General features: G+C 32.6%; 3 protein-coding genes across 4 annotated transcripts in view; all 3 read left to right on the top strand.

The window, feature by feature from the left end:
• Positions 1 to 26: 26 nt before the first annotated feature.
• On the top strand, positions 27 to 5,745 carry LOC132734310 (heat shock 70 kDa protein 12B-like). Of its 2 annotated transcripts, XM_060721030.1 has the most exons (7): positions 27 to 181; positions 538 to 885; positions 2,248 to 2,466; positions 2,799 to 2,958; positions 3,749 to 3,911; positions 4,153 to 4,308; positions 4,615 to 5,745. In XM_060721030.1, the coding sequence occupies exons 2-7, from the start codon at positions 553 to 555 to the stop codon at positions 5,366 to 5,368; spliced, it is 1,785 nt and encodes a 594-aa protein (XP_060577013.1). In that variant the 5' UTR covers positions 27 to 181; positions 538 to 552; the 3' UTR covers positions 5,369 to 5,745. The 2 variants fall into 2 exon arrangements, with proteins under 2 accessions (XP_060577013.1, XP_060577012.1); XM_060721029.1 differs by lacking the exon at positions 27 to 181 and having other exon boundaries at positions 446 to 885.
• Positions 5,746 to 12,481: 6,736 nt separating this feature from the next.
• LOC132734313 (heat shock 70 kDa protein 12A-like) lies at positions 12,482 to 19,406 on the top strand. The gene is made up of 6 exons (XM_060721033.1): positions 12,482 to 12,867; positions 14,117 to 14,335; positions 14,983 to 15,142; positions 16,659 to 16,821; positions 17,025 to 17,177; positions 17,542 to 19,406. Exons 1-6 carry the CDS (start codon positions 12,538 to 12,540, stop codon positions 18,293 to 18,295), a joined length of 1,779 nt encoding a protein of 592 aa, XP_060577016.1. The 5' UTR covers positions 12,482 to 12,537; the 3' UTR covers positions 18,296 to 19,406.
• A 1,540-nt stretch (positions 19,407 to 20,946) lies between these two features.
• The window catches only part of LOC132734318 (protein mono-ADP-ribosyltransferase PARP15-like), a 34,915-nt gene continuing 27,913 nt past the window's right edge, over positions 20,947 to 27,948 (top strand). Inside the window, exon 1 of the mRNA XM_060721044.1 lies at positions 20,947 to 21,071. The gene's annotated coding sequence lies outside the window, so the exon portion shown is untranslated. The remainder of the gene's footprint in view (positions 21,072 to 27,948) is intronic.

Below are 27,948 nucleotides of genomic sequence, written 5' to 3'. Positions count from 1 at the left end.
CAAATAAGTTATTCATAAATCGGATCAGTAATGATATATTTACTTCAACATAGAGATACGCCAGATAAGCGGTATCATATGTCATACATTATTTTACATTGAAAACGAAAGAGGAAGTAAACATGTTAGTTCATGGAATTCTTCTTGTATGACTGTTGATAAAAAACGGAACTCTGTACAGGTAAATATAGATTTTTAAAAAACGGAGATATCTCTTTTTCTTAGAATTTATTAACTGATCAAACATATAATCATATATAGGTATGAAATACCCGAGTAATAACATGTATCTATTGGTTATACATATACCATGATGATGGCTTGTGGATAACAAATTATTTTCAGAAAATAACATAGAACAATAAATGAAACACTTTAGACATGAGTCAAACCTAAATAAATATAATTATATCGGAAGAATTAGGCAAATGTTATAAAGATTTTTAAATGTCTAGAGACTATGTTTTCTTTTTCACAATTAAATAAAAAGTGAAATATTCGTCAATCTGACTTCAATATTTTTCAAATTGATTTCAGTACACACATTGATCCATGGCTGCTTCTCTACCTGTCGTCGCCACAGCTTTGCACGAGCGTCTTCAAGTGGCAGCCATTGACTTTGGTACAACCTATTCTGGATATGCGGTGTCCTTTCGTGCCGAATTTCTTGAAAATCCATTAAAGATTTTCACGAACAATTGGAAGACTGGATCAACCAGTGCTGTGTCTCTGAAAACCTCGTCATGTATACTGTTCGACCCAGATCAAAATTTTCATAGTTTCGGATTTGAGGCAGAAGATGCTTACGCGAAATTGGCTGAAGACGAAAAACATTTCAATTGGTATTATTTTAAAAGATTCAAGATGCTTCTGTACGAAAATAAGGTTAGTTTCTTTAGAAGCTTGATAACCATCAAACTTTAATTAGAGTCACAGACACTGGTTTTGTGTTAAATGGTTCATATAAGATTGAAGGAAAATGTCTGAAGTGTCTGAAATAAATACTTTATACCCGCCCTGTACTAACATGTTTTGGGCTATTTCTATTTGGACCAAATGTAACATAATATTATATAAAACATCTTTTATTAAAATATATTATAAAAGGTAATTACATTGAGTGTTCGGTTTAATTGAACCAGTTCTATTCTTTCAATTACCTCTGATAAATCAATTACGGTATCCAATCTTTTGTGTTTCACTATATTATTGACGATTTATTAAGATGCACAGGTGGCAGTATCAGTGTTTGGACATCCCACCCCTATCTGCCCCTGGACACCTACTACAACCCTGAAAAAAATAATTCAACACTCTAAGGCTTACTATAAGGTACCAAATACAAAACCACCGATGAAATTATATAAAAAAAAAATTGTTCCACTATCAAAATTATAGTTATAGAAAGGTGAAAAGCCTATTATATGTTCATTTGCCAAACAATGTGGAACACGGGAAATCGTCGTTTCGGCGACTGAGGCGCATTCCGAAGGCATTTACATCAATAAAAAGAACTTGACTTCCACAGCTTACTTAATTCAAGTCTAACGAATATCAATATTCTATAGATTTTTTCTATTTCACGGTATTTTTTTACTTGTCGTTGCCATTTTGGATTCTGATACCTGTGTGTTATACGCGATCTGATTGGACGTCCAATTTGGCTCGTCCAATCAGATCGCGTATTTCAACCCAGGTATCAGACTGCAAAATGGCTACGACAATTCAAAAAATACCGTGAAACAGAAAAAATCGGAATGATAGTGATATTCGTTGGACTTGAATTAAGTAAGCTGTGGAATTCAAGTTCTTTTTATTGATGTAAATGAATGATGCAGCGAAATCCCGCCGGAATGCGCCTCAGTCGCCGAAACGACGATTTCCCGTGTTCCACATTGTTTGGCAAATGAACATATAGTAGGCTTTTCACCTTTCTATAACTATAATTTTGATAGTGGAAAATTTTTTTTTATATATATAATTTCATCGGTGGTTTTGTATTTGGTACCTTATAGTAAGCCTTAGAGTGTTGAATTATTTTTTTCAGGGTTGTAGTAGGGGTCCAGGGGCAGATAGGGGTGGGGTGTCCAAACACTGATACTGCCACCTGTGTTAAGATGTGCATTTGATAGATAGTTTCATTTTATCGATAAAATAAATAGACGAGAAAGATAACAGAATATATTATATGTATCGACTAACATAATATTATGTATCATGAATATAAGTTTCATATATTACATATAGCATTTAAAAAGAACTATCAAGCTGAAGGATGACAAAGGTCTTGAAATGCCCGCGATGAAGGTAGTGACGGAGTGCATACGGTACTTGAAGGACCATCTCATAAGGACGTGTGAGGAGAGGAAAACAGGACTAAATGTTCGCGAGATTCACTGGGTCTTAACTGTGCCAGCAATATGGGACGACTCTGCCAAACAGTTCATGAGGGAAGCAGCTATTGAGGTCAAGCACATGACAAATTTACATGCTATTGATAAACGTACATTGTAGTTATAGCAAATATACTTGTATGATGAACTGAAACGGATTCATAGTAATAGGAGAATGCGTTTGAATATAGGACATACGTATACTGAATGATGGTTTTGTTATAATTTTGATTGTTTATATAATTCCCTGTTATTCGTTGCGCTTTTAATTACAAAAATAACAGTTTCAAAAACGTATGAGGGCAAAAGGCAAACGAACATGATTTACAAGCTGTAAGGTAAAAATAGACAACTGTGAAAATTGTTATATACGCTTGTAATATCATGAATGTTAAATTCTTACAGGCTGGTATTGAGACCCAGAATTTATCGTTGGCACTGGAACCGGAAGCTGCATCATTATTCTGTAGGTACCTTCCGGTAGAGAGGGTCCAGGGTGATGATGGTGTCGGAAAGATAGCTAGTTTTTCTCCAGGAAAGAGATATCTCGTACTGGATGCTGGAGGTAATTAGTGGTATCATTTCCTAAAACAATTTAAGAACTTATAACATACTTATAAATGAAAATATTGAGATATATTGATGGATAAAATGCGAATTTCCTTTTCCGTATTTTCACTGTACAAATTTATTTTTAACGGCAGTGAAACATATTTTCCGTATTTTCATTGGTGTCTTGTCGGACCTCTTACTTCTAAATTCAGCCAATATTTAAAATTTAAGGGTGACTCTTTTAAATTTTAATGTCAAAGAAGAGAAAAATGTATCCAATAAACAGAAAATTCAAGTTTTTCTATAAATACAGTATTAATTTCCCTTTGTGGTACGAAAATCATCGTTTATCAAAGAAAAAACTTGAATATCCTCTTTGTATATCATACTCGTTTTTGAACTTATGAAGACAATATTGATAAAAAAAGTATCTAATTTCTTATCCTGTATGTTGTAATTACTTAAGTGAAATTTTATATATGTACATAATTATTATTCTAAAACAATTTCCAAACATACAAGAATATGTTAAATATTTACTGCAAGTGTAAACACGCATTATAAGTAATCATTAAGATATATGCATTCATTTCTTTTTGAAAAATTCGGCTAAGACTTTATAGAAAATAAATTTCTAATTACTTCCCTTTATTTACATGAAATGTAAATTCGGTAATATCTTTACTAGTAATTTTTTTTGTGGAACTTACAATATCGATAAATCTTCATTTGAGCTATAAAACCATAAAAGAATTTGAGTTACAGGGTGTTTATGATCATCAATACGTGACTTTTTATTAAAGGAGGAACGGTTGACATAACTGTTCATGAAACACTGCCAGACAGTACAGTAAAAGAGATATACAAGGCCAATGGAGGACCGTGGGGAGGAACTACGATAGATAAAGCTTTTCTCAACTTTCTCATTGAAGTGGCTGGAGAAGACACAATCGAAATTTTTGAAAGGTAAAACGTAACATACATTTGTAATTATTTTTAAAATGTCGTGTTTTTAATATTTAAATTTGTATTCGTACAGTCATATTATTATAATTATATATATAGTATAATGTTCAATTCTGCATCAATCTCACTAAAGTTCAGAGCTGTTGTTATTTGTGAGCTGACTTTAATCTGTTTGACTTACGCTTGAACGCATTTCGATACAATATTCTTTTTTTTTCATTTTCTCATTTGTTAACATTAGAGATTTTAAAGAGGACTTTCTAGAGCTGTTTAGAGAGTTTGAAATAAAGAAGAAGACATTCGGTCCAGACATAGAGGGTAACCAGAAAATAACGTTCAAGGTTCCAATTTGTATACACGAGACTTACAGAATGCAACATAATGGAGAAGATTTCCGGTAATAATTTGTAATTAACTTAAAATCCATGATATTTTCTTTCAGGCAGCTGTGTATATCTATGTTATTTTTTTATTTATTATGGCTTTATTACGAGTTACACATACGATTCATACTTCATAACACCATGATTATTATAAATCTCTAAAGATGTATCACTCTCCCTCTTTTTACATCCTTTAACAATAAATGAATTTAAACACATTTTCATACGAAATATCACTAAACTATGCAATAGTCTAATGTAATGTGAGCAAAATAATTACAGTCTAATGCCAAGTTTACTCTTTTATTTTCATTTTAAAGACGAAGTCTCTTAATGAAGCAAAGCTTAAAAGGTCAGATCAGTTTTACGGGTGATAAGCTGCGTGTGCAACCAGAGCAGGTGAAGAAATTGTTTGCAGAAACGTGCCGAAGAATTGTTACCCATCTTCGAGAAATTTTCTCTAAATCTGCTGTTAGGAACACCGATACTATTTTAATGGTTGGCGGGTTTTCTGAGTCTATAATGTTGCAACATGCCGTAAAGCAAGCGTTTCCGGAAAAGAAGGTCATCATACCGGAGGAGGCCGGACTGGCAGTTTTGAAAGGAGCGGTAATATTTGGTCACAATCCAAACATGATTGTAGCAAGAGTTGCACGTCAGACGTATGGGCTGAACGTATACAGAAATTTCGATCCGAATGTTCATCCAATCGAACGTTTAGTTATAATAGACGGCAAACAAAAATGTCGAGGTTGTTTCAGTAAGCACGTAGAAGTTGGACAAGAAATTCCGGCAGGGATGACATTTGAAGAAAAATCATATTACCCTGCGTCAAGATCTAGTACATCTATGGTATGTAGCATATACACATCCAGCCAGCGGAACCCGGTTTTTGTTGAAGATCGTGAATGCAAGTATCTCGGCCAGCTCCCAATGGATGTATCTCATATAGAGAATTACAAGGATCGGAAAGCACTGGTAAAGATGATATATGGACAAACGGAGTTGGGTGTTGAAGTTCGAAATGCCAAAACTGGTGAAAAACTAAGTGCCTCGTTCAATTTCCTTGATTAATTCAATTCAAAATGGTCATGCTGTGTGATAGCTTGTTAATATTTGAACTATCAAAATTTAAAATTAAATAACTGTTTACTTACTTTCTGTCAAATACATACCACCAATGATTCAGATTTCAAACGTATGAATGTTATTGTGATTTGTAATTAGATCTATATATATATATATTAACTTCACGAAAAAAGTATCACATTTAGCCATTTTAATGAGAAATGAGTGACAGGAACCAAATAAATGTATCACTACAAAACCATCAACAAAATTATTTGAATTTATTTTCAAAAAAAAATTCAAAATTATTTGAAAACAAATTCATTCATTTAATTCTGTCTTATATATATAGTTCACAAGTATAATGATTTTGTTGTCTGTGACCGAAATGTTAATGATATTGACTATAATGATTATATTCCCGATGTGTCATTATGCAGGGCCTCTCAAGATTCTTTGTGTAATGCAAGGGGGGTAAGAATGCTTGATTTTTGTAAAAGTACAAATATGCGCATAGCTAACGGTTTACTAGGATCAGATTATAATTGTGGTTCATTTACTTATTATAGTCGCAGTGCAAATAGTACAATAGACTACCTTCTTTTGAACGAAAATGATTTTCATTTGATATGCTCCTTTGAAATTGGTCAATTTAATTTATACAGCGACCACGCACCGTTACTTTTTACATTAAATGCACGTAATCCCGTTGGTCCGAGCGAGCATAGTGATGATAGCTCACATACATATCACAAATGGAAACCGGAGTTAAACGATCAATTTAAACGGGGCATTATCGGCCGGTTAACAGATTTTAATACCGTAACTAACAATGCAGTTTTGTTGTCACATGTCTGTATTGAAAATATGGTTTGTAATTTTTTTTTAAATTATTTGTGATGTGGCTGATCCTTTGTTCAAGCATACTTATAACAATAAACATGAGTTAAATAAGCATAAGTTAAATATAGATAATAAGTGGTTTAATGCTGAATGTGTAAACAAGCACTTCATGATTTTAACTGTAATAAATCATACGAAAATCGAATAACTTTGTGCGACCGTAAAAAAACATATAAATATATTGTTCGCTAAACTAAGCGTGCCTTTATTTGTAAACAGTCACAGGAATTGATTAATCTACGTAAATCAAAACCTAGAGATTTTTGGAAACACTTTAAAAAGAATAAGTCAACAGTTGCGGGAGACATTCCGTTAAATGATTTTAAAAACTATTTCTCAGAAATGTTTAACGATATAAGAGGCACATTAATTGATGATGTGGAATCTTTTAACGAAGAAAGTAATTTAAACATCGATAACCCAACATTTGAAGAATTAAATATACCAATATCACAGACTGAAGTTAGGAACGCCATAAAAAACTTAAATAGAAACAAAGCCTCGTGTCCAAGTGATAATCTTTTGAATGAGTATTTTATTGAATCTCTTGACATTCTTGTTGGCCATATTACCGATATGTTTAATAAAGTTTTCGATGCCGGATATTTTCCTGAAATTTGGTCTTCGGGTTTTATAGTACCTTTACATAAGAAAGGGGATCGTAACGACCCAAACAATTACAGGGGAATAACTTTACTTAGTAATTTTGGGAAAATATATACAAGTATTCTGACGGCTAGGGTAGATAAGTGGGCGGAAGATAACAGTTTTTTATCTGATGCACAGTTTGGCTTTCGTAAAGGACGAAGTACAATAGATGCTATTTTTGTTTTACATAATCTTATAAATGATATATTGTCTCGTAATTTAAGATTATACTGTGCCTTTGTAGATCTTAAGAAAGCCTTTGATTCGGTGTATAGAAACGCTTTATGGTATAAACTTTTTCACATGGGTCTAGATGGCAAAATTCTCAAATCGTTTAAATCTATGTACTCTGTTGTTAAATCATGTGTCAAACATTGTAATAATCTGTCTGACTTTTTTGAAATTTCTATTGGTCTAAGGCAGGGGCAAAATAATTCTCCGGCATTTTTTGCTTTATTTTTAGAAGACCTTGAATTATTCTTACAAGGTGAGATAAATAGTGGAATAACTTTGTACGATTTAAGTATAATTATCCTTTTATTTGCCGATGACATGGTTTTAATTGGTAAAACCCGAGAAGATCTCCAAAATAGTCTTAATTCTTTACACGAATATTGTTGTTATTGGGGTCTCGAGGTAAATACCATTAAAACAAAAATTGTTGTTTTTCGGAAAAGGGGACCGATAAAAATGTGGGAGAAATGGAATTATGGCAATGAGCCCTTAGAGGTTGTAAACGATTTTAATTATTTAGGAGTTGTTTTTAATTATACAGGTTCATTTGTTTTAAATAATCAATGTATTGCAGGCAAATCGTTTAAAGCTATGCAAGTTTTAGTAAATAATATAAATAAATATGATGTTAATCCATTTATTTCGCTCCAACTATTTGATTCTTTTGTTGGATCTATTTTGAATTACGCATGTCCAATATGGGGTTTCTCTAAATCTAAAGACCTTGAGAGAATTCATATTAAGTTTTGTAAAATTATACTAGGAGTAAAACAGAGCGCATGTAATTCTGCAATATATGGTGAGCTTGGGCGCTATCCATTATATGTTAACAGATATGTTCATATCATTAAGTATTGGTTTAAGTTAATGAATACAGATAATATTATTTTAAAAGGTATTTATCAAAATGCGCTAGAACAGTGTAATTTAAATGGTACAAAAAACTGGGCATACCTTGTTAAAAATTTGCTAAATGAATATGGATTTTCTGATGTTTGGAATTGTCCACAAAGATTTGAAGTAAAAACATTTATACCGATTTTCAAACAAAAGGTTGTAGATTGTTTTAAACAAAAATGGTTTGCTGATATAGCTGTTAATAATGTTTTGAATACTTTATATGCATATGTTAAAACTAGCTTCGGTATGGAAAATTACCTTAATTTGTTATCTTGTAAATCTTCAAGAATTTGTCTCACGAAATTACGTATATCTGCTCATAAGTTAAGAATTGAATCTGCCAGGTATGGCCGGAATAGGTTGGAAAGACAGGAACGTATCTGCCAAGTATGTGATATCAACGAAATTGAAGATGAATTTCATTTTGTACTTAAATGTAAAGCTTATAAAGTATTGCGAACTAAATATATCAAACGTTATTATTATGTTCATACTAGTATGTTTAAATTTCTAGAATTGCTACAGTCAAATAATAAAGGCGTTCTGATCAATCTGAGTAAATACATAAGCTCGGCCAATAAAATTAGAAATGATTTAATGCAAAGAATTTAATAAATGTTTGAAATAAAAAAGTTTTCTAGACTAGGCAGTATTATTTGAAATCGTATAATATATGCATCAAGATTCTTACTTTTTTTCCTTAAGTGAGTATTATCTTGACATGTTTACATCGAAGTTATGCTTTTCAATATGTTATATTTAAATATATGAAATTACCACATACGATTGTCAGAACGCGCTGGTTCTTTAAACACCAACTTTGAAGTTATTTCAATTATGATAATTTGTTCATTCTCTGTGAAACACTGAAAACATGTTTGCTTATCACGTGCTTATCATTGTATGTATTTAATTTGATGTTGTATTAACAAGATACATGTATTGTATACGTTAATAAAAATTCTGTTCTGTTCTATAATGTAGATCGAACCAAATACATGGAGTATAATTGTTATCATTCTTCAGACTCTTCTGAATAAATTATTATCAGACACACAGTCTTATCCAAACTGTTTTATCACTTAATTAACGTTTTACCTCATATAGACGTGTTTTGACGGCTCACCCCCACCCTTTGAGGCCTCAAACAGTGAAACAATGCACTATTTAGGCCCTATTCTATTTGGGGTTTGAAGGGGCGGGATCCCCCCCTCATCGCCAAGAAAATTTCGGACATGCGACAGTCTATCTCAATCCATTAAGAAGTTGCAGCACTTTGAAATCAGTTTTGATAAAAAAAAATGAGAAAAAAATGAAAAAAATAGTGATTTTTCGCAACTTTGAGACGTCCCCCCGTTGCAATGGTAACAGGAATTTTAAACAGAGGCTATGGTCCAGTCAATATTTGTGCCAAGTTTCATCAGTATTGAAGCATTTTTCATAGTTTCATAGCAGTTTGAACTTGTAACAGGAGGTTTTTCAATGAAAACGGCCATTTTTCGAGGTAAAAGGTTAATCACCTTGGCAGTTCTGGCTTCCAAAAATTTAAAAGCCGTTTTTTAACATTTTTGTTTTTCATCTGATGCGGCAGTTCACGTCATATCATAGTTTAAAAACGGATAGCCTGCTTGCGACACTCTTATTGGAGTTTGGGGATTTTAAGGCAGAACAACCGTATATATAATCAGTCATACTGAGTCGGTATATTTACTAATTAGTCCCATTTACGCAATCAAGGTTGAAAGAATTTATATTCAAACGCATGCCATGAGGGGTGACATTTTTAGGCCTATATGTTATAAATAGGTAAAACCTTTATTTTAACTACGAAATGCACACAATATGAACGACTCCATCCAAACCTGTATGGCTCTCAATTCAATGCATCCACTTAATAAATCGGTGTCACTGCTACGGAACAGCTTTTTAGAAAATGACGTTTATCATCTATTATTAGTAACATAGCTATAAATAGCAATTGTGTTTAATTTTATACTAGATCTTTTATATGTGTTTTTGACTAAATTTTAAATATATCTTCTTTAAGTAAGTGTACTTAAGGGAAGATTTAGATGAGATCGTAAGCCAATATGGTTTTACATACATGTTTAAATGTATAAAGAAACCGAAAGTACACAAATGGAAACTCCGTTCATAGCGGTTTGATTTAAAAACGAAAGTTGGAGAAGGATCAATTATCGTAAGTACCATTTTCTCATTCTTTTATCTAAAGCATTGCACTCTCGCAAACTAATATACGCATATAATATAATCTGTAATTATATACATACCTCTGAAATTTGAGATACTGTACACAGAATAACTTGAGTAACGTTACTTTTAAAAAATTTGACCTGGAAGATAAATTTTATACTTTAAGGTGATTCCGCTTTGTCAGCCATGTTTGTTTTCACAAAGTATGTCCAAAGTGAAAGTAGGCCAAAATTCATATAACAACAAAGCTCACATTGTTAAATGATGAACCATTTGAAAGTACACTTCCAGCTTTATACTTTAAGGACAATTATAAACAAAAATAAAAATGATAACAATAAGAATATTTACCTTGAATGTGCCACATTTCTGAAGACCAAAAACATTTTGTTGCAAAGTTTTATGCATATTTCATGAATGGCAAAACCCTTTTTAAAGTCTGTTTTAGTGCCTACAAAAGCTATTTTTTGCAGCAAATACAAAAATCTTTCAAAACTTAACTCCAAATAAATCCCTATCTTATGTCCTTCTAAGCACATGGCCTCCATTATTTTTTGTAGAAAAGTAGTGCAAGAAAACAATCATCATTTATAGCCTTATGAACTACAATTGAAATGAAAACACAATCAAACTTTAAAATCTAACCTTTTTTATGTGTAACAGTGAAGTGTGTCTGTTTGTCATGTACACAAGTAATAGGTAAATGATGTTTATTTTCATGGTACTACTTTTTTTACACATGTCATGGTGGCCATGTTTTTTCAAGGTCAGATAAACTACTTTCCTAAGATTCATGTTTTTTAAAGTTTTTTGTATTTTATGCAAAAAATAGCTTTTGTAGGCACTAAAAAAGACTTTAAAAAGGATTTTGCCATTCATGAAATGTGCATTAAACTTTGCAACAAAATGTTTTTGGTCTTCAGAAATGTGGCACATTCAAGGTAAATATTCTTATTGTTATCATTTTTATTTTTGTTTATAATTGTCTTTAAAACATAGAACTGGAATTGTACTTGCAAATGGCTCATCATATAACAATGTGAGCTTTGTTGTCATATGAATTTTGGCCTACTTTCACTTTGGACAGACTTTGTGAAAACAAACATGGCTGACAAAGCGGAATCACCTTAATGGCCTGTTGTTAAATAAGCACATAACAGTTTATACTGGTCCGATCTTTTAAAACAGATTAAGTTTAACCGCTATACAGTACATGTATTGCTATTATTAAATGGTCAATATTAACACAATGACAATTCTCCAACAATAGCCATTGCCCATGGGCCGAATTCTTTAGTTGCCAACTTGCCATGTATCCGTTTCATTTTTTATTTTCTTCTTCTAGTTTTGTGTAGATCTACATATATTTTAATAATTTTAGTACGTAAAATTAAAAATGTGCATATAGTAGAACCATACACTGTATGTAATTTTACTTTAAAAACAATTTATTTAAATGACAGGATATTTTCATGTATATATTTTGATATAAAGTAAATATGTTCGTCCTTTTCCCTGCGGATTCGTAGATATTTTAAGCATCACGGTATGTGGCCGCCCATATAAACTGTATATCAGTTCAACTTTATATCATGTACATCTATATTTTGTAGATCTACTTTATTTACTTTTAAACTATCAACATTATAGTAGCCTTCTTATATCTCTATTTTTCACAAAACTGTCCTTGTTTTCCGTGTATAATAATCATCAGTTTTTTTTTAATTTCACACCTTATTAAATCAATGAACTTTACATCATGTGCTTTTCTTATACAAATCATGATAAGATCTAATTTTATCGATTTAGCTTCGTTTTCATTTTCCGAGTCCTTCATATCTTTATCAAATTCATATTGTACCCTATATCTAGCCTCGTTTTCAATTTACGGTCCAAATCATTCATAACAAGTAAATCCATATTGAAATCGGTCTAACAAAGTTTTTACTTCAAATTCATATATATCACTATCAAAAAATCAAAGGTCTGTCAAAATGTTAAAAATATTGCTGGTGAGAAGTAAAGATGTATTTATACATTGTTTAATACAATATGGACATTATTGGACTGGTGCGCAGTAGCAAGTCTTGTCCATTATAGGTTAAACCGCTGTGCAGTCGTTCAATAGAAATCAGTTATAATATGTACTTAAAAATGTATAATTTTCGTTATTATTTTCACACGTGGAATAAAATGGCCGCATCATTCTATATAATGCAGTCTGTTTATTACTGTTATTTGTTTATTTCTTGCAGAACAATATTAATAAATCAACTATGTGTTCTGTACCAGTAATAGCTGAAGCAGTCCAGGATCGTCTGCAAGTTGCAGCCATTGACTTTGGAACAACTTACTCTGGATACGCCTTCTCATTTCTAGGTGACTTCAAAGAGGACCCTTTGAAGATTATCACCAACAATTGGTTGGTCAGTTCTTCAAGCGCTGTATCCCTGAAAACACCATCATGTATCTTATTTGACCCAGAGGGAAACTTCCATAGTTTTGGATTTGAGGCTGAAGACAAATACGCTGACCTTGCAGCAGATGAAAATCATTTCAAATGGTTTTATTTCAAACGATTTAAAATGCTCTTGTACGAACAAAAGGTATTTAACAGTTTTCTATGAATTATGATAATACAGTATTTACGTATGTTATAAGTTTTTTCACTCATGTCTTCGTTAAGTGGTGGTTTGGTGGGTGTGTTTATATGACGATGTTTGCTTCTGAAACCGTTAACCATGATTGCTAGTTTTTTTTCCGGGTAAATGTAGCGGTCTTTTAAGAGATGTAAGCTTGATACAATCGAGCGGAAATTAAAGGGACTCTTCTGATGTTTTTTTTTTATATATCACGACACTCGAAATATGTTTTAGATGAATGTGCCTTTTGTTGTAGGTCAATGCCAATAACTTGTCTGCAAAATTTCAGATCATTCCCTCATTACATTTTTCCATGCAGAATAATTATTCTAATTGTGAAAAATTAAAAAGCGTTGCAACGCTTTTCACTCAAATCAAGCGGAGAATAGCACACAAATAAAGTTTTCAAATTATTTCTGCACTTATTTCTTAATTATCTTTTGCATATCTTTCCGTTTTATATTTTCATATATAGACATATAGGCAAAATTTAAACTGTTAAACACAATTTCTTTAAACGTGTCATGTTGTTAAAATATTTTAGTTAGAAATTAATTTTTTTATGTTTTACGCTTTTGGACCTTATTTGAGTTCCTTTTATTCTTATACAATTATTCTAATGCATACTAGATTGTGCTAAAAGTATTTAAAGGAATTGTTCAACTAGCCTATAACTTGCTGACATTTCTTGACCGCTGAAGACAGCGAGTTAATTTGAGTGTCTGCCCAGGTCTCAATTAATCAAGTAAATGGAGTGTGATCTTCCCTTACAAGGTATGCAAGACAACCACCATGACTCTTGTATGTGTAACTCCAAATGACTAACGAACAAAAACTTTACTTCTTTAAGTTTAAAATAGAATTCATTTTACGATTTCATAAGTTGCTTTATCATTCAGTCATAGGGTATTTGAGCCGCGTCATGACAAAACCAACATAGTGCGTTTGCGACCAGCATTGATCCAGACCAGCCTGCGCCTCCGCGCAGTCTGATCAGGATCCATGCTGTTCGCTATCAGTTTCTCTACTTGTAATAGGGTTGGTAAGCGAACAGCACGGATCCTGATCAGACGTACTGCGCGGGTGCGCAGGCTGGTCTGGATCTATGCTGGTCGCAAACGCACTATGTTGGTTTTGTCGTGACGCGGCTCAATTCATTTTACGATTTCATAAGTTGCTTTATCATTCAGTCATAGGATATTTACTTTTTAAGAAGTTGACAAGAGATATAAAGCTAAAAGATGACAAAGGACTAACACTATCAGCAATGAAAGTATTCAGCGAGGGGATACGTTATCTTAAAGATCATCTTATCATGACGAGCGAAGAAAAGGGTGTTGGACTACGATTTGAGGAAGTCCACTGGGTGCTGACTGTACCAGCCATTTGGAACGACTCCGCCAAACAGTTCATGAGAGAAGCGGCAATAGAGGTACAATGTATATGTATATACTAACAAAGGCCTATTGATATAGTCTTTCTTTATAGCGTAGGAAAACGATATAATATTGTCTAATTTATGACTGAAATATGATACATCCAAAACAAACGGAAAGCTGTTATTGAAATATAATGTTATTATCTTGAAGTAATGACCTTCTACGAACTCACTACTTCTACGAAGTCACTGTGTAGAAACGGAATCACTTTATCATTTACTACAAACCTATTTATTTCAATTGGAATGGGTTATTGTGATTTCAAGCACTATTTACTTCCGATCACTGTATTTTATATTAAACAATTCAACTTGTATCATATTTTAACAATCGCAGGAAGTTATAAAAGTGTTCCTACACACCGGTAATGCTTCATTGATATGATAAAGATATCTATAGATCTAACATTAAAATAGAATATATGCATATACACAAATACAAAAAATACTACATTTTGATAGTAACATTAACTTAAGTATAATATTATTTATTATATACCTATAAATTTTCTCGCTAATTTACACGCAAATCTTGAAGCGCAAATACGCTTCAACGGATAGAAATTTCCGTATTATGTTAGTGACAAATACGATGAAAGGGAGGCTGGTGTGTCATTTGATTTATTTTGTTTATATTACAGGCTGGGATTGATACAAAACACTTATCATTAGCACTTGAACCTGAAGCTGCTAGTTTATTCTGTAAATATCTTCCTGTAGAGAAAGTTGAGGGAAATGACGGAGAAAGCAGAATATCTAGCTTTGCCCCGGGCAAGAAATACCTCGTCCTTGATGCCGGTGGTATGTTATACAAAAACTTTATAAGAAATATCTTGTCCTATGTTATATTAACACTATATAAGAAATATATCGTCCTATGTTATATTAACACTGTATAAGAAATATCTCGCCCTTGATGCTGGTGGTATGTTATATAAACACTATATATAAGAAATACCTTGACCTATGTTATATTAACACTATATAAGAAATATATCGTCCTTGATGCCGGTGGTATGTTATATAAACACTATTTATAAGAAATACCTTGTCCTATGTTATATTAACACTTTATAAGAAATATCTTGTCCTATGTTATATTAACACTGTATAAGAAATATCTCGCCCTTGATGCTGGTGGTATGTTATATAAACACTATATATAAGAAATACCTTGACCTATGTTATATTAACACTGTATAAGAAATATCCCGTCCTTGATGCCAGTGGTATGTTATATAAACACTATATATAAGAAATACCTTGTCCTATGTTATATTAACACTTTATAAGAAATATCTTGTCCTATGTTATATTAACACTGTATAAGAAATATCTCGCCCTTGATGCTGGTGGTATGTTATATAAACACTATATATAAGAAATACCTTGACCTATGTTATATTAACACTGTATATAAGAAATACCTTGTCCTATGTTATATAAACACTATATATAAGAAATACCTTGTCCTATGTTATATTAACACTATATAAGAAATATCTTGTCCTATGTTATATTAACACTGTATAAGAAATATCTCGCCCTTGATGCTGGTGGTATGTTATATAAACACTATATATAAGAAATACCTTGACCTATGTTATATAAACACTGTATATAAGAAATACCTTGTCCTATGTTATATAAACACTATATATAAGAAATACCTTGACCTATGTTATATTAACACTGTATAAGAAATATCCCGTCCTTGATGCCGGTGGTATGTTATATAAACACTATATATAAGAAATATCTTGTCCTATGTTATATTAACACTGTATAAGAAATATCCCGTCCTTGATGCCAGTGGTATGTTATATAAACACTATATATTAGAAATACCTTGTCCTATGTTATATAAACACTATATATAAGAAATACCTTGACCTATGTTATATTAACACTGTATAAGAAATATCCCGTCCTTGATGCCGGTGGTATGTTATATAAACACTATATATAAGAAATATCTTGTCCTATGTTATATTAACACTGTATAAGAAATATCTCGTCCTTGATGCCAGTGGTATGTTATATAAGCACTGTATAAGGAATACCTTGTCCTTGATTGTATGTAATATAGATGCCGATACCTCGTCCTTTCTCGAGCACATGACTATAATAATTAATTTTCAATAAATTAAGGACGTGACATTTAAAAAGGGTATAAACTTAAAGTCTAAACAATATAATCTTATTTTCTATGATATTAGAAACTTTCGTACATATATATGTAATCTACAATTTAGCGAGATATTTTAACATTATGATTGCATATTTAATTATTTAAATATGTTTCTATGGTTACCAGGTGGAACTGTAGATATAACCGTACACGAGACTCAGCCAGATGGTACTATAAGAGAATTGTACAAAGCCAATGGTGGACCGTGGGGAGGAACTAAAATTGATGAAGCTTTTCAAGCTTTCCTCGAAGACGTGGCGGGAGTAGACACCATGGAAATATTTATGAAGTACGTTTGTTATTGTTTGTTATTCAAAATACTATATGGATTTTTGTAAACCTTGAATCTCATAGGGAAGACTGGGCTTGCCCAACTGTGTTGCCTCATTAAAATAAAGTCGTTACTTACTTACTAGTGTCTGTAAAGAAGAGTTAAACATTGTGTAAGATGGAGAACGGCGTTAATTAATATGTTGTTTTTCTGTAATTCAGGGACCACAAGGAGGATTATCTAAGCTTATTCCGAGAGTTTGAGATTAAAAAGAAAACATTTGGTTCTGATCTACATGCTGGACAAAGAATAACATTCAGACTACCGGTGACGATTCATGAAACTTATCGTATTGCTAGAGGAGGGGATTTCAGGTAAATTTACTGTACAATTTGTACTATTCATATATGAATTATTCTTTCAGTAGTATGCATTTTAAAAACCACTCTAGAAACAGTTTATAAATAATTATCTATTTCATAAAGTTGATCATTCTCCAACGTTTTAAGGGTTAAAACCCTATTTATCTAGACGTTTGCTGTTTATTTTCTAAATCACTTGTTAATCTTCTCTTTTATTACACTATTTTATATACAAATCCAAACATTATCCAAATGTGCAAGCCTTTTCAGTTTTTATGTGCTGTAGGACTGAATGAATATAGAAAGTTTATCTGTAAAACATGTTTTATTGGTTCTCCTATTTAACGTTGCTCATATTTTAACTATTTGTTTCTAGACGTAGCTTGATGATGAAGCAAGATCTCCAAGACCAGATAACATTCACCGGAGATAAGTTACGTGTTCAGCCGAGGCAAGTTGAACAAATGTTCGAAAAGACCTGCGATAAAATTGTCAGTCATCTCAAGGACATATTTAGCAAGCCTCAGGTCAGTGGTACTGAAGCTATTTTGATGGTCGGTGGATTCTCTGAATCGATGATGCTACAGCGTTACATAAGAGACAACTTCCCCGGAATGAGGATAATAATACCGGAAGATGCGGGACTAGCTGTTCTGAAAGGGGCGGTTATCTTTGGTCATAATCCTAAGGCCATCGTTTCCAGGGCAGCAAAGTATACGTATGGCATTCGTATGTATAAGACTTTCGATCGAAATATTCATCCTGAATCGAAGAAAGTTATTTTAGATGGTGTAGAGAAATGTGATTATTGTTTTGATATACATGTTACAGAAGGACAGGAAGTACAGATTGGCGAGGAGTTTGGGGAAAAATCATACGTTCCATCTACAAGATCTCAAACAAAGATTGCACTTAATGTTTACACCTCAGATAAAACGAACCCGTTGTTTGTTGATGAAAGTGGGTGTACAAATATTGGAAAGTTAGATGTAGACATGTCTGATATCGAAAAGTATGAGGACCGCAACATTCTGGTGAAGATGAAATACGGGGACACGGAACTTGGTGTTGAGGCCAAAATTGTTAAAACAAGCCAAATTTTAAAGGCATCTTTAAACTTCTTAGGCTAAGCATCTCGTTAATAGAAACTCGGTCTTTGCAAACTTTAAATTTATCAGTAGATCGATAATCCCGATCATTTTCATGGTATTCTATTTATAGATTAGAACAATATTTTAAATATACTTGTTTGTGTCTGTTGTACTTAAAACACACATTTTTAAACTTATATTATGATCAAGTTTATAAAGACCCGGTGTTTATGTGTGTTTAAAGTGACATTATGCCCATCCAACCGTAAATAGTCAGTGAACAAGTCAATATAAAAATAACTTGACATTTTGCCATAATTGTTTTGTTTGATTGCGTTTTACGTCACACCGACACAGTATAGGTAATTTGGCGACGTTCTAGCTTTACTGGTGTAGGAAGACATCAAATGCCCTTCGTGAATTATTTCAGACACGAACGGGCACCTGGGTAGAACCACCGACGTTCCATAAGCTAGCTGGATAGCTTCCTCACATGAAAGAATCCAAAGTCCCTGTCGGGATTCGAACCCACAGCGGTGAGGGGCATTTTTTTGCCATAATTGTATTCAATTTTATATTTAACAATGAAAAAATAATAATCCACGTGAAGAAGAGAAATGTCTGTAAATATTTTTCAGAATTTATTTATTGGTAATGCTCATTTCTGACATTGTATCATAAACATTTTTCGTAATCAATTATTGGTCATTCTCCATGATAATTGCCAATCTTTTGTTTTGAATTACAAATTCAACTTGACTTGACAGTGAAAAAAATAAGCATCCTGTCACTTAAGAAACGTGTTCACAATTACCAGTATAATCGAGTTTAGAATACATGTATCTAATACGGTAAATGGGAGGTAATCGGTATCAAAACTAAGAGAAAACTTCATAAAATACATGTATTAAAACTGGTTATCTGATACGCTTGTATACTTTATATATGTATGCTTGCATTGTTATCGTTTCACTTGTTTAAAATGTGATAAATGCCCTTTTTCGACGATATTCTTTGCTTATATAGATATTCATTGACAGTACTGATTTACTTTAAATGATGAATTTTACTATAGTCCAAATTGATGTCATTCCAAATTGTATTATTTAAGATTGTTACACCATATCTTTACTTATGTAATATGAATGATTAATTGTAAAAGAACAATAATGTAAAAAATGTTGAGTATTTGTTTTTAGCCTGACTTTTTCAAGAAAAAATAGAGCTTTTGCTTCAGACATGTCGTTGGTTTCTGTTCATATTTTCGTTGCCGCCAAGAAACTATAACAGCTTGTGGTCATTATTTTATTTATAAATGGATTGTTTTGATACTTAAACACATATAAATTATTTAGACACGACTTTCAAGTAGACCTGGCTAAACCTGATCTTAACACATAAATTACCTTGACCTACATGGTCAAATATTTGCATTTTGCTTGATTTTGTTATAATTAGCTATAATTTTATTAGTTATTATCTTAATACTTAGACACACCAATCGTTTAATACAAGACAATCAAGAAGACCAAAAAGATTATGACTGTCAGTCATCAATGACCTTGACCGTGAGGCCAAATAATGAGTTTGCTAGATTTTTGCTACAATTGACTGTAACAGTGTTATTCTTCAAAATTAAGCACAGATACCTTAAGGGCAAATGTCTAACAAAAGGATCAAACTCAATATGACCTTGACTCAAAAATGACCTTCATCTTAAAGGTCAAATTATAATTATTGTATTTTTACAGTTATTTTGCTATTACTTGAGTATTGAATGGATTGTCTTCATTCTTTGACACAATAATTCCTGGCACAAGAAGTTAAAAGATTTGATTGAACTTAGCTCAGGCCTTAATTTGACCTTGACATCAAAGGTCAAATGAGCGAATTTTGCTACAGTTGGCCATAACTTTGTTATTCATTTATTTATTTGATTTATACATGGTAATGGACAAAAACACTTTTAACAAACTGGCATGTTAAGTTATTTAAATATGATATTCAGGTCACTTTACATACATATTTTATACTTGGACAAAAGAATCTTTATGACAAAACCTGTAAATTGAATAATTCATATATGATTTTGACCTTATTATTATTTACAAATTTGATTTATAATACATATGACAAAATTGACATTTTGAATAATTCATATATGACCTTGACCTTTATTTGACCTTAACCGTAGAAGTCTAATTATTGAAATTGTCTTAAATTGTCATAACTATATTATTTATTCGTGAATTTGATTCATTCTTGGACAAAAGAACACTTATGACAAAACTGACATCATGATGTATTCAAATATGACCTTGATCTTTAAATGACCTTTACCTTGACTGTCAAATATGAAATTTGAGTTAAAGTTTGTACAAGAAAATCATGTTTTCTAAGAGTATTATTTACTACAATATTCTTCCTCCGATGTGTTACCAATAATTTATTTGTATTCATTTACTGATTTAGATAGTTGACTTAACATATCAATACTTCATTTTAGTTCGCTGAAACCGCGAGTGGTTTCGTGTTAATATTTCAAACTTTTTGGCCGTTTCGAAACATTTTGTTCCTGAAAATACAACTATATAAACCAGATACAACATGTATGTACATACACCTTGTTCAGTAGTTGAAAAACGTCTAAAGATAATATACTTCCTGTTTAACACGATTTCCAAGTACTGTAAAGCACGTTTTGTACAAGAATTTCACGATGGAGCGCTTTTGCAGATAGAGATAAATGGGATCTACCTTAAATAGTTGAGTTTCCAGCAGTACATATCCATATGCACTTGTGAGAAATCGAATGGTGAGTTTTCTGATTCCGAATAATTTTGTTAATGTAAACTATTTTTAGAACTATTCGACCTTTCTACATAATTATTTCCTTGATAGTTACCCATGCATGTCTTGTCAAGTGATGCAGTCTCCTTATGAGATTTTTGTTGTTGTCTTGTGTGTGTCAAACGCTGAACATTACGTTGTAGAAAAAAGTCATAAAAACATCCGAACACTATAATAACCAGTGCTTGTATGAATCATATGCAAATATCCTTGTTTTGAATCGTCAAGGAATGGATGGAACATTAGATCAATATTTATGCATTAAGAGATCTAGATGTGGACATGCGCTCTATATATCAACAATCTCTGGAACAGTTTACGTTGAAGCATAAGCTATTAGTTACAACGTACAGTATACGTCATATCAATACACATCTTGCATATCAGACTGGCGTTTCCGTTAGTTTTACCCATGCCGGAAATTTCATCTGGCATGGGGTAGCCAGATGAGTCGCGTGCTGTACAATGGCACGCTTAGGATGACGTAATTTTACCGTTATGAATTAAGTTGAAATTTCATACGCTGTTGTAAGAAAATAGTTACGGGTGTAATGACATAAATTTCCATGGAAAATTGTTTTATTAAGGTAAAAAGTTTAAGATATAATGGAATATGGTAGAATATGCAAGAAAAAATATCTGACATATGTTTGCAGTTCGGACCGGAATATATCTGTCCCCAGGGGAACCCGCCCAATGGGCAAGCCTCGTTACCGCCCAATGGGCGGGTCCCTCGGAACGGATAATCCTGTCCGAACCGCAACATATGAGCCTCGATACCGCCCACTTTGCGGGTCTCCTCGGAACGCATATTCAGTAAAAGTAACACCTCGACGATTATAATAGTTTTACCACGTGACATGTAAATAAAAACAAATAGTGTAATCTTTGCATGGTAAGTAACGAAGGTATTTATTTGACATCCAACGGAGAACAGAGTCAATGTCAGTAAAAACATTTCTGACCATTAAAAATCAAATTTAGAATGCTAGCTAATTATAACCAGATTTGGTTACAACAGGGGAAAATTGTAATCTACCATTACAGTTTTTCCCTGTTGTAACCAAATCTGAAATATGATACGAAGGGGTAAAATTTGTATTTTCAGCTTCTAAAACGTATTAGTATATAAATAATGTACTAATTATTACATATATATCTGTATAATTATGTACTTAAGTGGACTTGTACGCGATAACATTTTCAGCAAATCGCAAAATTAAATGTTTATTGTTATCGTAAGTTAGATCGAAATACTGTATCCGTTCTCTTTATCCTTACTATTGTGTGCTATTATTGACGGAAATGGCTGATATATTTGTAGTTAAACAAATTAAGTGATAAAATGAGGAGGAAAAATTATGTAACAATGATGATGATTCTAAAATATATTAAACCCATAGATTATGCCAGGACGGTAATTCCATACATAACTTAAATTACTAAGTAACTGTTGCAACGTTTAAACCATACCAGTATACCCAAATTAAAAAAAAAATGTGCTCTGATTCCGACTGATTGTCAGATATGTCTGAGTAAACTACGGGTGGGTCAATATGCAATTCAATTTGGTCAATCAATTAAACAAAAGAGGAAATATTTATCTTACATTTAAACCCTCCAAAATAATCTCCTCCTACAGAAATACAAAGTTCAAGACGTTATTTCTAATTTTTAAATGCTTTAATTCACCTTAGGTATACTTTTCAATAATTGAAAATGCAATTGCAATGTCTAGTCGACGAACATCTTTGGTGGCCAAAATCTTTTTGCTACATTTGCGAACTGGTGCAAAAATAGTGAAACCAGCTTTCATCGCCAATCACAATAATAGAAAAAACGGCGATTGTCATATTTATGAAACATTTTTAGAAATTTTCGAGCGCATTTAACTTGCTTCTTCTGGTCGGATGTTAGCAAATGGGGTATCCTTCTGGGTGTTATTCGCCCAACTTTCAAAAGATTCTTCTAAATCGTATGAGTTGAAACTTTTGGTATTCTTGTGATATGGGCTATCTGGGTAATTAAAAGCCCGGCATCTTTGTCAATGAAAAGCTTGATAGGGGATTTTCCTAGTTTTGCCTATGTAATCCCGTATTTCGGTACTTTTAAATAAATGAGCGTTTGTCTGTCCTATTATACATGAAATTATTCACGCAGATATTATTAAAGGTGAATAAAATTCTTTATCATGCAGTTGATGACACACATGATTTTGATATCATAGATACTTTGAAGCATATAGTAGCATAGTTTAACCAAACACAATAATTACGAGATAAATTATACTGCATAGTGCATAAATTTTATAACATATTGACCTACGTACCCCTCGTAAGAATATTAATTGATTTAATTTATTTTAATTGCATTGGCCAAATCAAAAAAGCTGTCTATCCCAAATACATTTAAATATATTATTATGTATATATAAAGCTCCGGTCTTTTTATTTTGTGCGTTCTTAAAATGATTTAGAAATATACTTATTACAATAGTGCATTTTTTCTTTAGTTTGACCGAGATTCTTTTCATTGATTGCTGATTGTCAAAGAAATGTCAAACAACTACACGTGGTGAAATTGTTTGTTTGGTGTTTCGAGCCTATTTCATTACATTTTTCTTCATATTTAGCACAAAAACACAATTCTCTTCCATTCAGTCTCGTCGACATGAAGGTAGTAGGACGAGGCGGACCGTGGGACAAGGCGGACAGTATCAATTATACTAGGGGTGTTCGGGAAGTTTAAGGACTTTTGCTGTAGTTTGATAAATAATAGGAATTGCAAAACAAGAAGAACACCATAAAAATAATTAATTCTTTTACAGCCAGCTGTAAAAATTACAATGAAATACATTAAACAATAAATAAATTAAAAATAAAACAAAACATACACCGAAGCATATCCAGAGCACGCTAACGTCAAGTCAGTGCTAAATATGTTAACGTCAAAGTTACTTCTCGGCGTAATCTCCATTCACAGCGATACATTTTCTATGCCTCTAGACCCATTTGTCGTACGTGTCCTCGTACCAGATGTTGTCGGATGACGAAACTATTCTCTGGGTTTCAATTTGTAATTCCAACCCGAAATCAAAGCGTCGACCACGCAGCTGTGCTTTCGTTTCCAGAAAATCTCGGAAATCCATCATCTATTGACTCTCTTCTGTTTCGGACATGTCGTGCCATCTTAATACAAGCGATCTACAGCATTTCCTTGTTGTACTAGATGCTTGAATCATTTTACACGTCTCCAGTGTTGTCTTTTCTATTCCTACACAAAACTTGATGATTGCCCTGACTTCAACGTCGCCTATTGACGTCATTTTTCTCTTGATTTGTGTAAGCACCAGTGATGCTAAAACCGTTGTTATTCAAACAATTGTAACGTGTTACAAGCAGAATTTTCAGAAAATGACGTTGACATTGTATTTAACGCTCATGCTTTTTCGTGACGTTATCCATTATAATTTAAGAAAATTATTATCAATTAAATATATCGGTACCATTAATTTAAATACGATAAAATCGGAGTGCTCCGGGTATGCGTTATGCGGTTCCTATAGAAACAAGTTTCGAGTGGTATTTTCCTATTCTTGTTAGTGAGCGTTTTACTACATATTGAGCACATATTTAAATTACATTTTGTGAAATACTCTTAAGTATGGATAAAAACGCACCATTAAGAAAAAAATACAGCAAAAGTCCTTAAACTTCCCGAACACCCCTCGTATAAGGAATGCAGTAGATAAAGACAGGGCGGACAGAATCTCGAGATTAGGCAGACCGCGATTTTAGTGTCAAACTAAATACTTCTATATCTTAATTATAAATCTTTTTAAATCAATAATACCATGAGTTAATTGTCACGTGCACACAGTCTATTTAAGCCTTATTGGAGAGGTCATCAGACCTCTCCACAGTGTTCAGACTGATTGCTGGCGGCATCCATTTTTGCGTATCTGCTTGTAGTGAACGAATCTCATTTACAGCTAAAAACCGATTAGGAACAGTCTACAAAATTTGTTTTGCGCATGCTCCGTTTCAAAATACGACTTAACTTAAACGAAAAATTAACATCGAAGTGAACGAATCGGTACATAGAAAAATCGAAAACTATCATTTACGTTACTATGCGCTACGTTGATGTTTCATTACGTTGTAATCTTTTAAACTGTATAAATCGATTACAGTATTGTTTTTTGAATAGCGTTTTACTATTTCATGTTCCGATAAATAGTAACAGTGACGATAAAAAGTAACAGTGAACATTATAGCTACACTATTATATGACCGAGTGAACCATGTACCGAAATTTTGCTGCTCCTTAAACTTTTGAACCGGCATGACTAAGTAACGCAACGGGGATTTTTAGGCTCAAAGGGCACAAATTTAACACAAGTTTGATTTTCTTAAAATAAAGTGGTTGGAGGCATGCAGCTTTATATTCTGTTTCAATCGCAACTACTCGGCCCTTTCCATCAGTCTTCGGATAAGGACCTCGAATACAATAGTATGAATACACAGAACGGATGCGGTATTTCGGTCTTACCTACGCAAGGAAACTAAACATGTAAACAAAGAATTTAATGCTGGGAGTTGTTGACAAGTGTATTCATAGATACAAAAGCAAACAATACATTATTTATATATTTATTATTATAGTTGTAGAAACCGAAAGTACAAAAAGTCAACCTGTTGACATTTAGTCGGATTTGTTTAAAATTGAACATCAGTGGGCATATTTAAATTACAAATTGTTGTCAGACATATTTTCACGTAAAAGAGTACCGGAACAGACATTATATGTCAAATACGGTGGGGGGAAAATCCCGGGATCGCCTACAGAAAAGCCGGGATCCGGGATCGTATTAAACATATAGTAATCCCGGGAATTGACCACCAGTTCTCGGTGTCGACGATAAATTATCCATTATCTCATGCATTTCGACAAAGATATGCTTGTGTTATGCTTGTTGGCAATTTTAATGATGTTTTTTATTGTTGATTGCTATGATATATTTTTGTATTTGAATGATTTTCGGTACTGTATACATGTTTCTTGGTTGGTTATTTCATATGTTTAATAATGAAAACGTTTAATTAATAACAGCCGTACTACAAATACTACAATTTGTACGGAAATAAAGTTTAGATTATAATTATTATTATTATTATTATTATTATTATTATTATTATTATTATTATTATTATTATCATTATTATTATTTGAATGTTTTTGTAGAGCTTTTTGAATAAGTTATGGAAAAAAAAATCTGCTAACGTATTTTTTCACACATGAGAGAGTTAATTGACATCAGAATGTCACACACCTAAAATCTTATTTTGGAAGTACATGTACTGGCAGTGGAAGTCGCTGTGTATTGGTTATCAAAGACTGCGGGCCCCTTATTGAACACGTGACTGTTGGTGTCCATCATAAACATCATGATAAAAGTTTAATATACGTATTTATACATAATTATATTCTTAAATTTTATCATAATATGATAATATGTAATAAGGAAAATGTAAATATAAGTTGTCAATCAATTCATTTATTGATATATACATGTATTTTCATAAATCATTAATGCAGGTGTCATTGGTAAATTATCGATTAGATAATTAACCCTGCATTTTTTTTTTTACAGATGTGTAAATGTTTATGTCAGTGTTCTTTAAGAAATTATGAAGTAGACTTGTGTATCTTTTTTCTGACGGAGTTGGTTTTGATGGTTTTCGAGATACTGACACAAATGAACACGTGCCCTTTATAATATTAGAGTAGAGACACCTGTCTGGTGAACCAAAGTGTGATTGCTACCTAAAGTAAGATTAAGCCGGGTTTTTTTTAATTTTATTTAAATACATTTTGTTTGATTCGTCACGGAAAAAGGTGACCTTTTATATAAATCTTTTTATTTTCCTACTTAGATATAAATCTTTTAATTTTTTTAGTGATTTCCACTTGTCAAATCATTTTACTCCTATCAATAAATTAGTATCTTGTACCTTTTAAAAAATCACAACAAACGAATTATCATTTTCTCTATTAAATCATTACGATACTTGAACAATATTTTTAGAATATCTTTGATCTACCATATCACATTTAGAAAAGCCGGGATTGTATTAGATATATAGAGATCCCGGGATTTGACCACTGCCGTGTCATATTCAGAAAAAGCCGGGATCGTATTTAACAAAGAGAGATACCGGGAATTGACCGTCTGCCATATCACATTTAGAAAAGCCGGGATTGTATTAGATATATAGAGATCCCGGGATTTGACCACTGTCATGTCACATTAAGAAAAGCCGGGATCGTATTTAACAAAGAGAGATATCGGGAATTGACCGTCTGCCAAATTACATTCAGAAAAAGCCGGGATCGTATTAGATATATAGAGATCCCGGGATTTGACCACTGCCATGTCACATTCAGAAAAGCCGGGATCGTATTTAACAAAGAGAGATACCGGGAATTGACCGTCTGCCATATCACATTTAGAAAAGCCGGGATTGTATTAGATATATAGAGATCCCGGGATTTGACCACTGCCATGTCACATTCAGAAAAGCCGGGATCGTATTTAACAAAGAGAGATATCGGGAATTGACCGTCTGCCAAATTACATTCAGAAAAGCCGGGATCGTATTAGATATATAGAGATCCCGGGATTTGACCACTGCCATGTCACATTCAGAAAAGCCGGGATCGTATTTAACAAAGAGAGATACCGGGAATTGACCGTCTGCCAAATTACATTCAGAAAAGCCGGGATCGTATTAGATATATAGAGATCCCGGGATTTGACCACTACCATATCACATTTAGAA

This window comes from Ruditapes philippinarum, unplaced genomic scaffold (genome assembly GCF_026571515.1).
Source record: "Ruditapes philippinarum isolate M1 unplaced genomic scaffold, ASM2657151v2 ctg2212_1_1_1_1, whole genome shotgun sequence".
NCBI classification, from domain to species: Eukaryota; Metazoa; Mollusca; class Bivalvia; order Venerida; family Veneridae; genus Ruditapes; species Ruditapes philippinarum.
This window is presented reverse-complemented; position numbering and strand designations above follow the sequence as displayed.

Excerpts from the sequence above, each read along its gene's own strand:
- LOC132734310 (XM_060721030.1), top strand. The coding sequence starts at position 553 with ATGGCTGCTTCTCTACCTGTCGTCGCCACAGCTTTGCACGAGCGTCTT. Across the intron at positions 886-2,247 it reads TGCTTCTGTACGAAAATAAG|CATTTAAAAAGAACTATCAA; the intron begins GTTAGTTTCTTT and ends TATTACATATAG. Across the intron at positions 4,309-4,614 it reads CATAATGGAGAAGATTTCCG|ACGAAGTCTCTTAATGAAGC; the intron begins GTAATAATTTGT and ends TTCATTTTAAAG.
- LOC132734313 (XM_060721033.1), top strand. The coding sequence starts at position 12,538 with ATGTGTTCTGTACCAGTAATAGCTGAAGCAGTCCAGGATCGTCTGCAA. Across the intron at positions 14,336-14,982 it reads TGAGAGAAGCGGCAATAGAG|GCTGGGATTGATACAAAACA; the intron begins GTACAATGTATA and ends TTTATATTACAG. Across the intron at positions 16,822-17,024 it reads ACCATGGAAATATTTATGAA|GGACCACAAGGAGGATTATC; the intron begins GTACGTTTGTTA and ends TCTGTAATTCAG.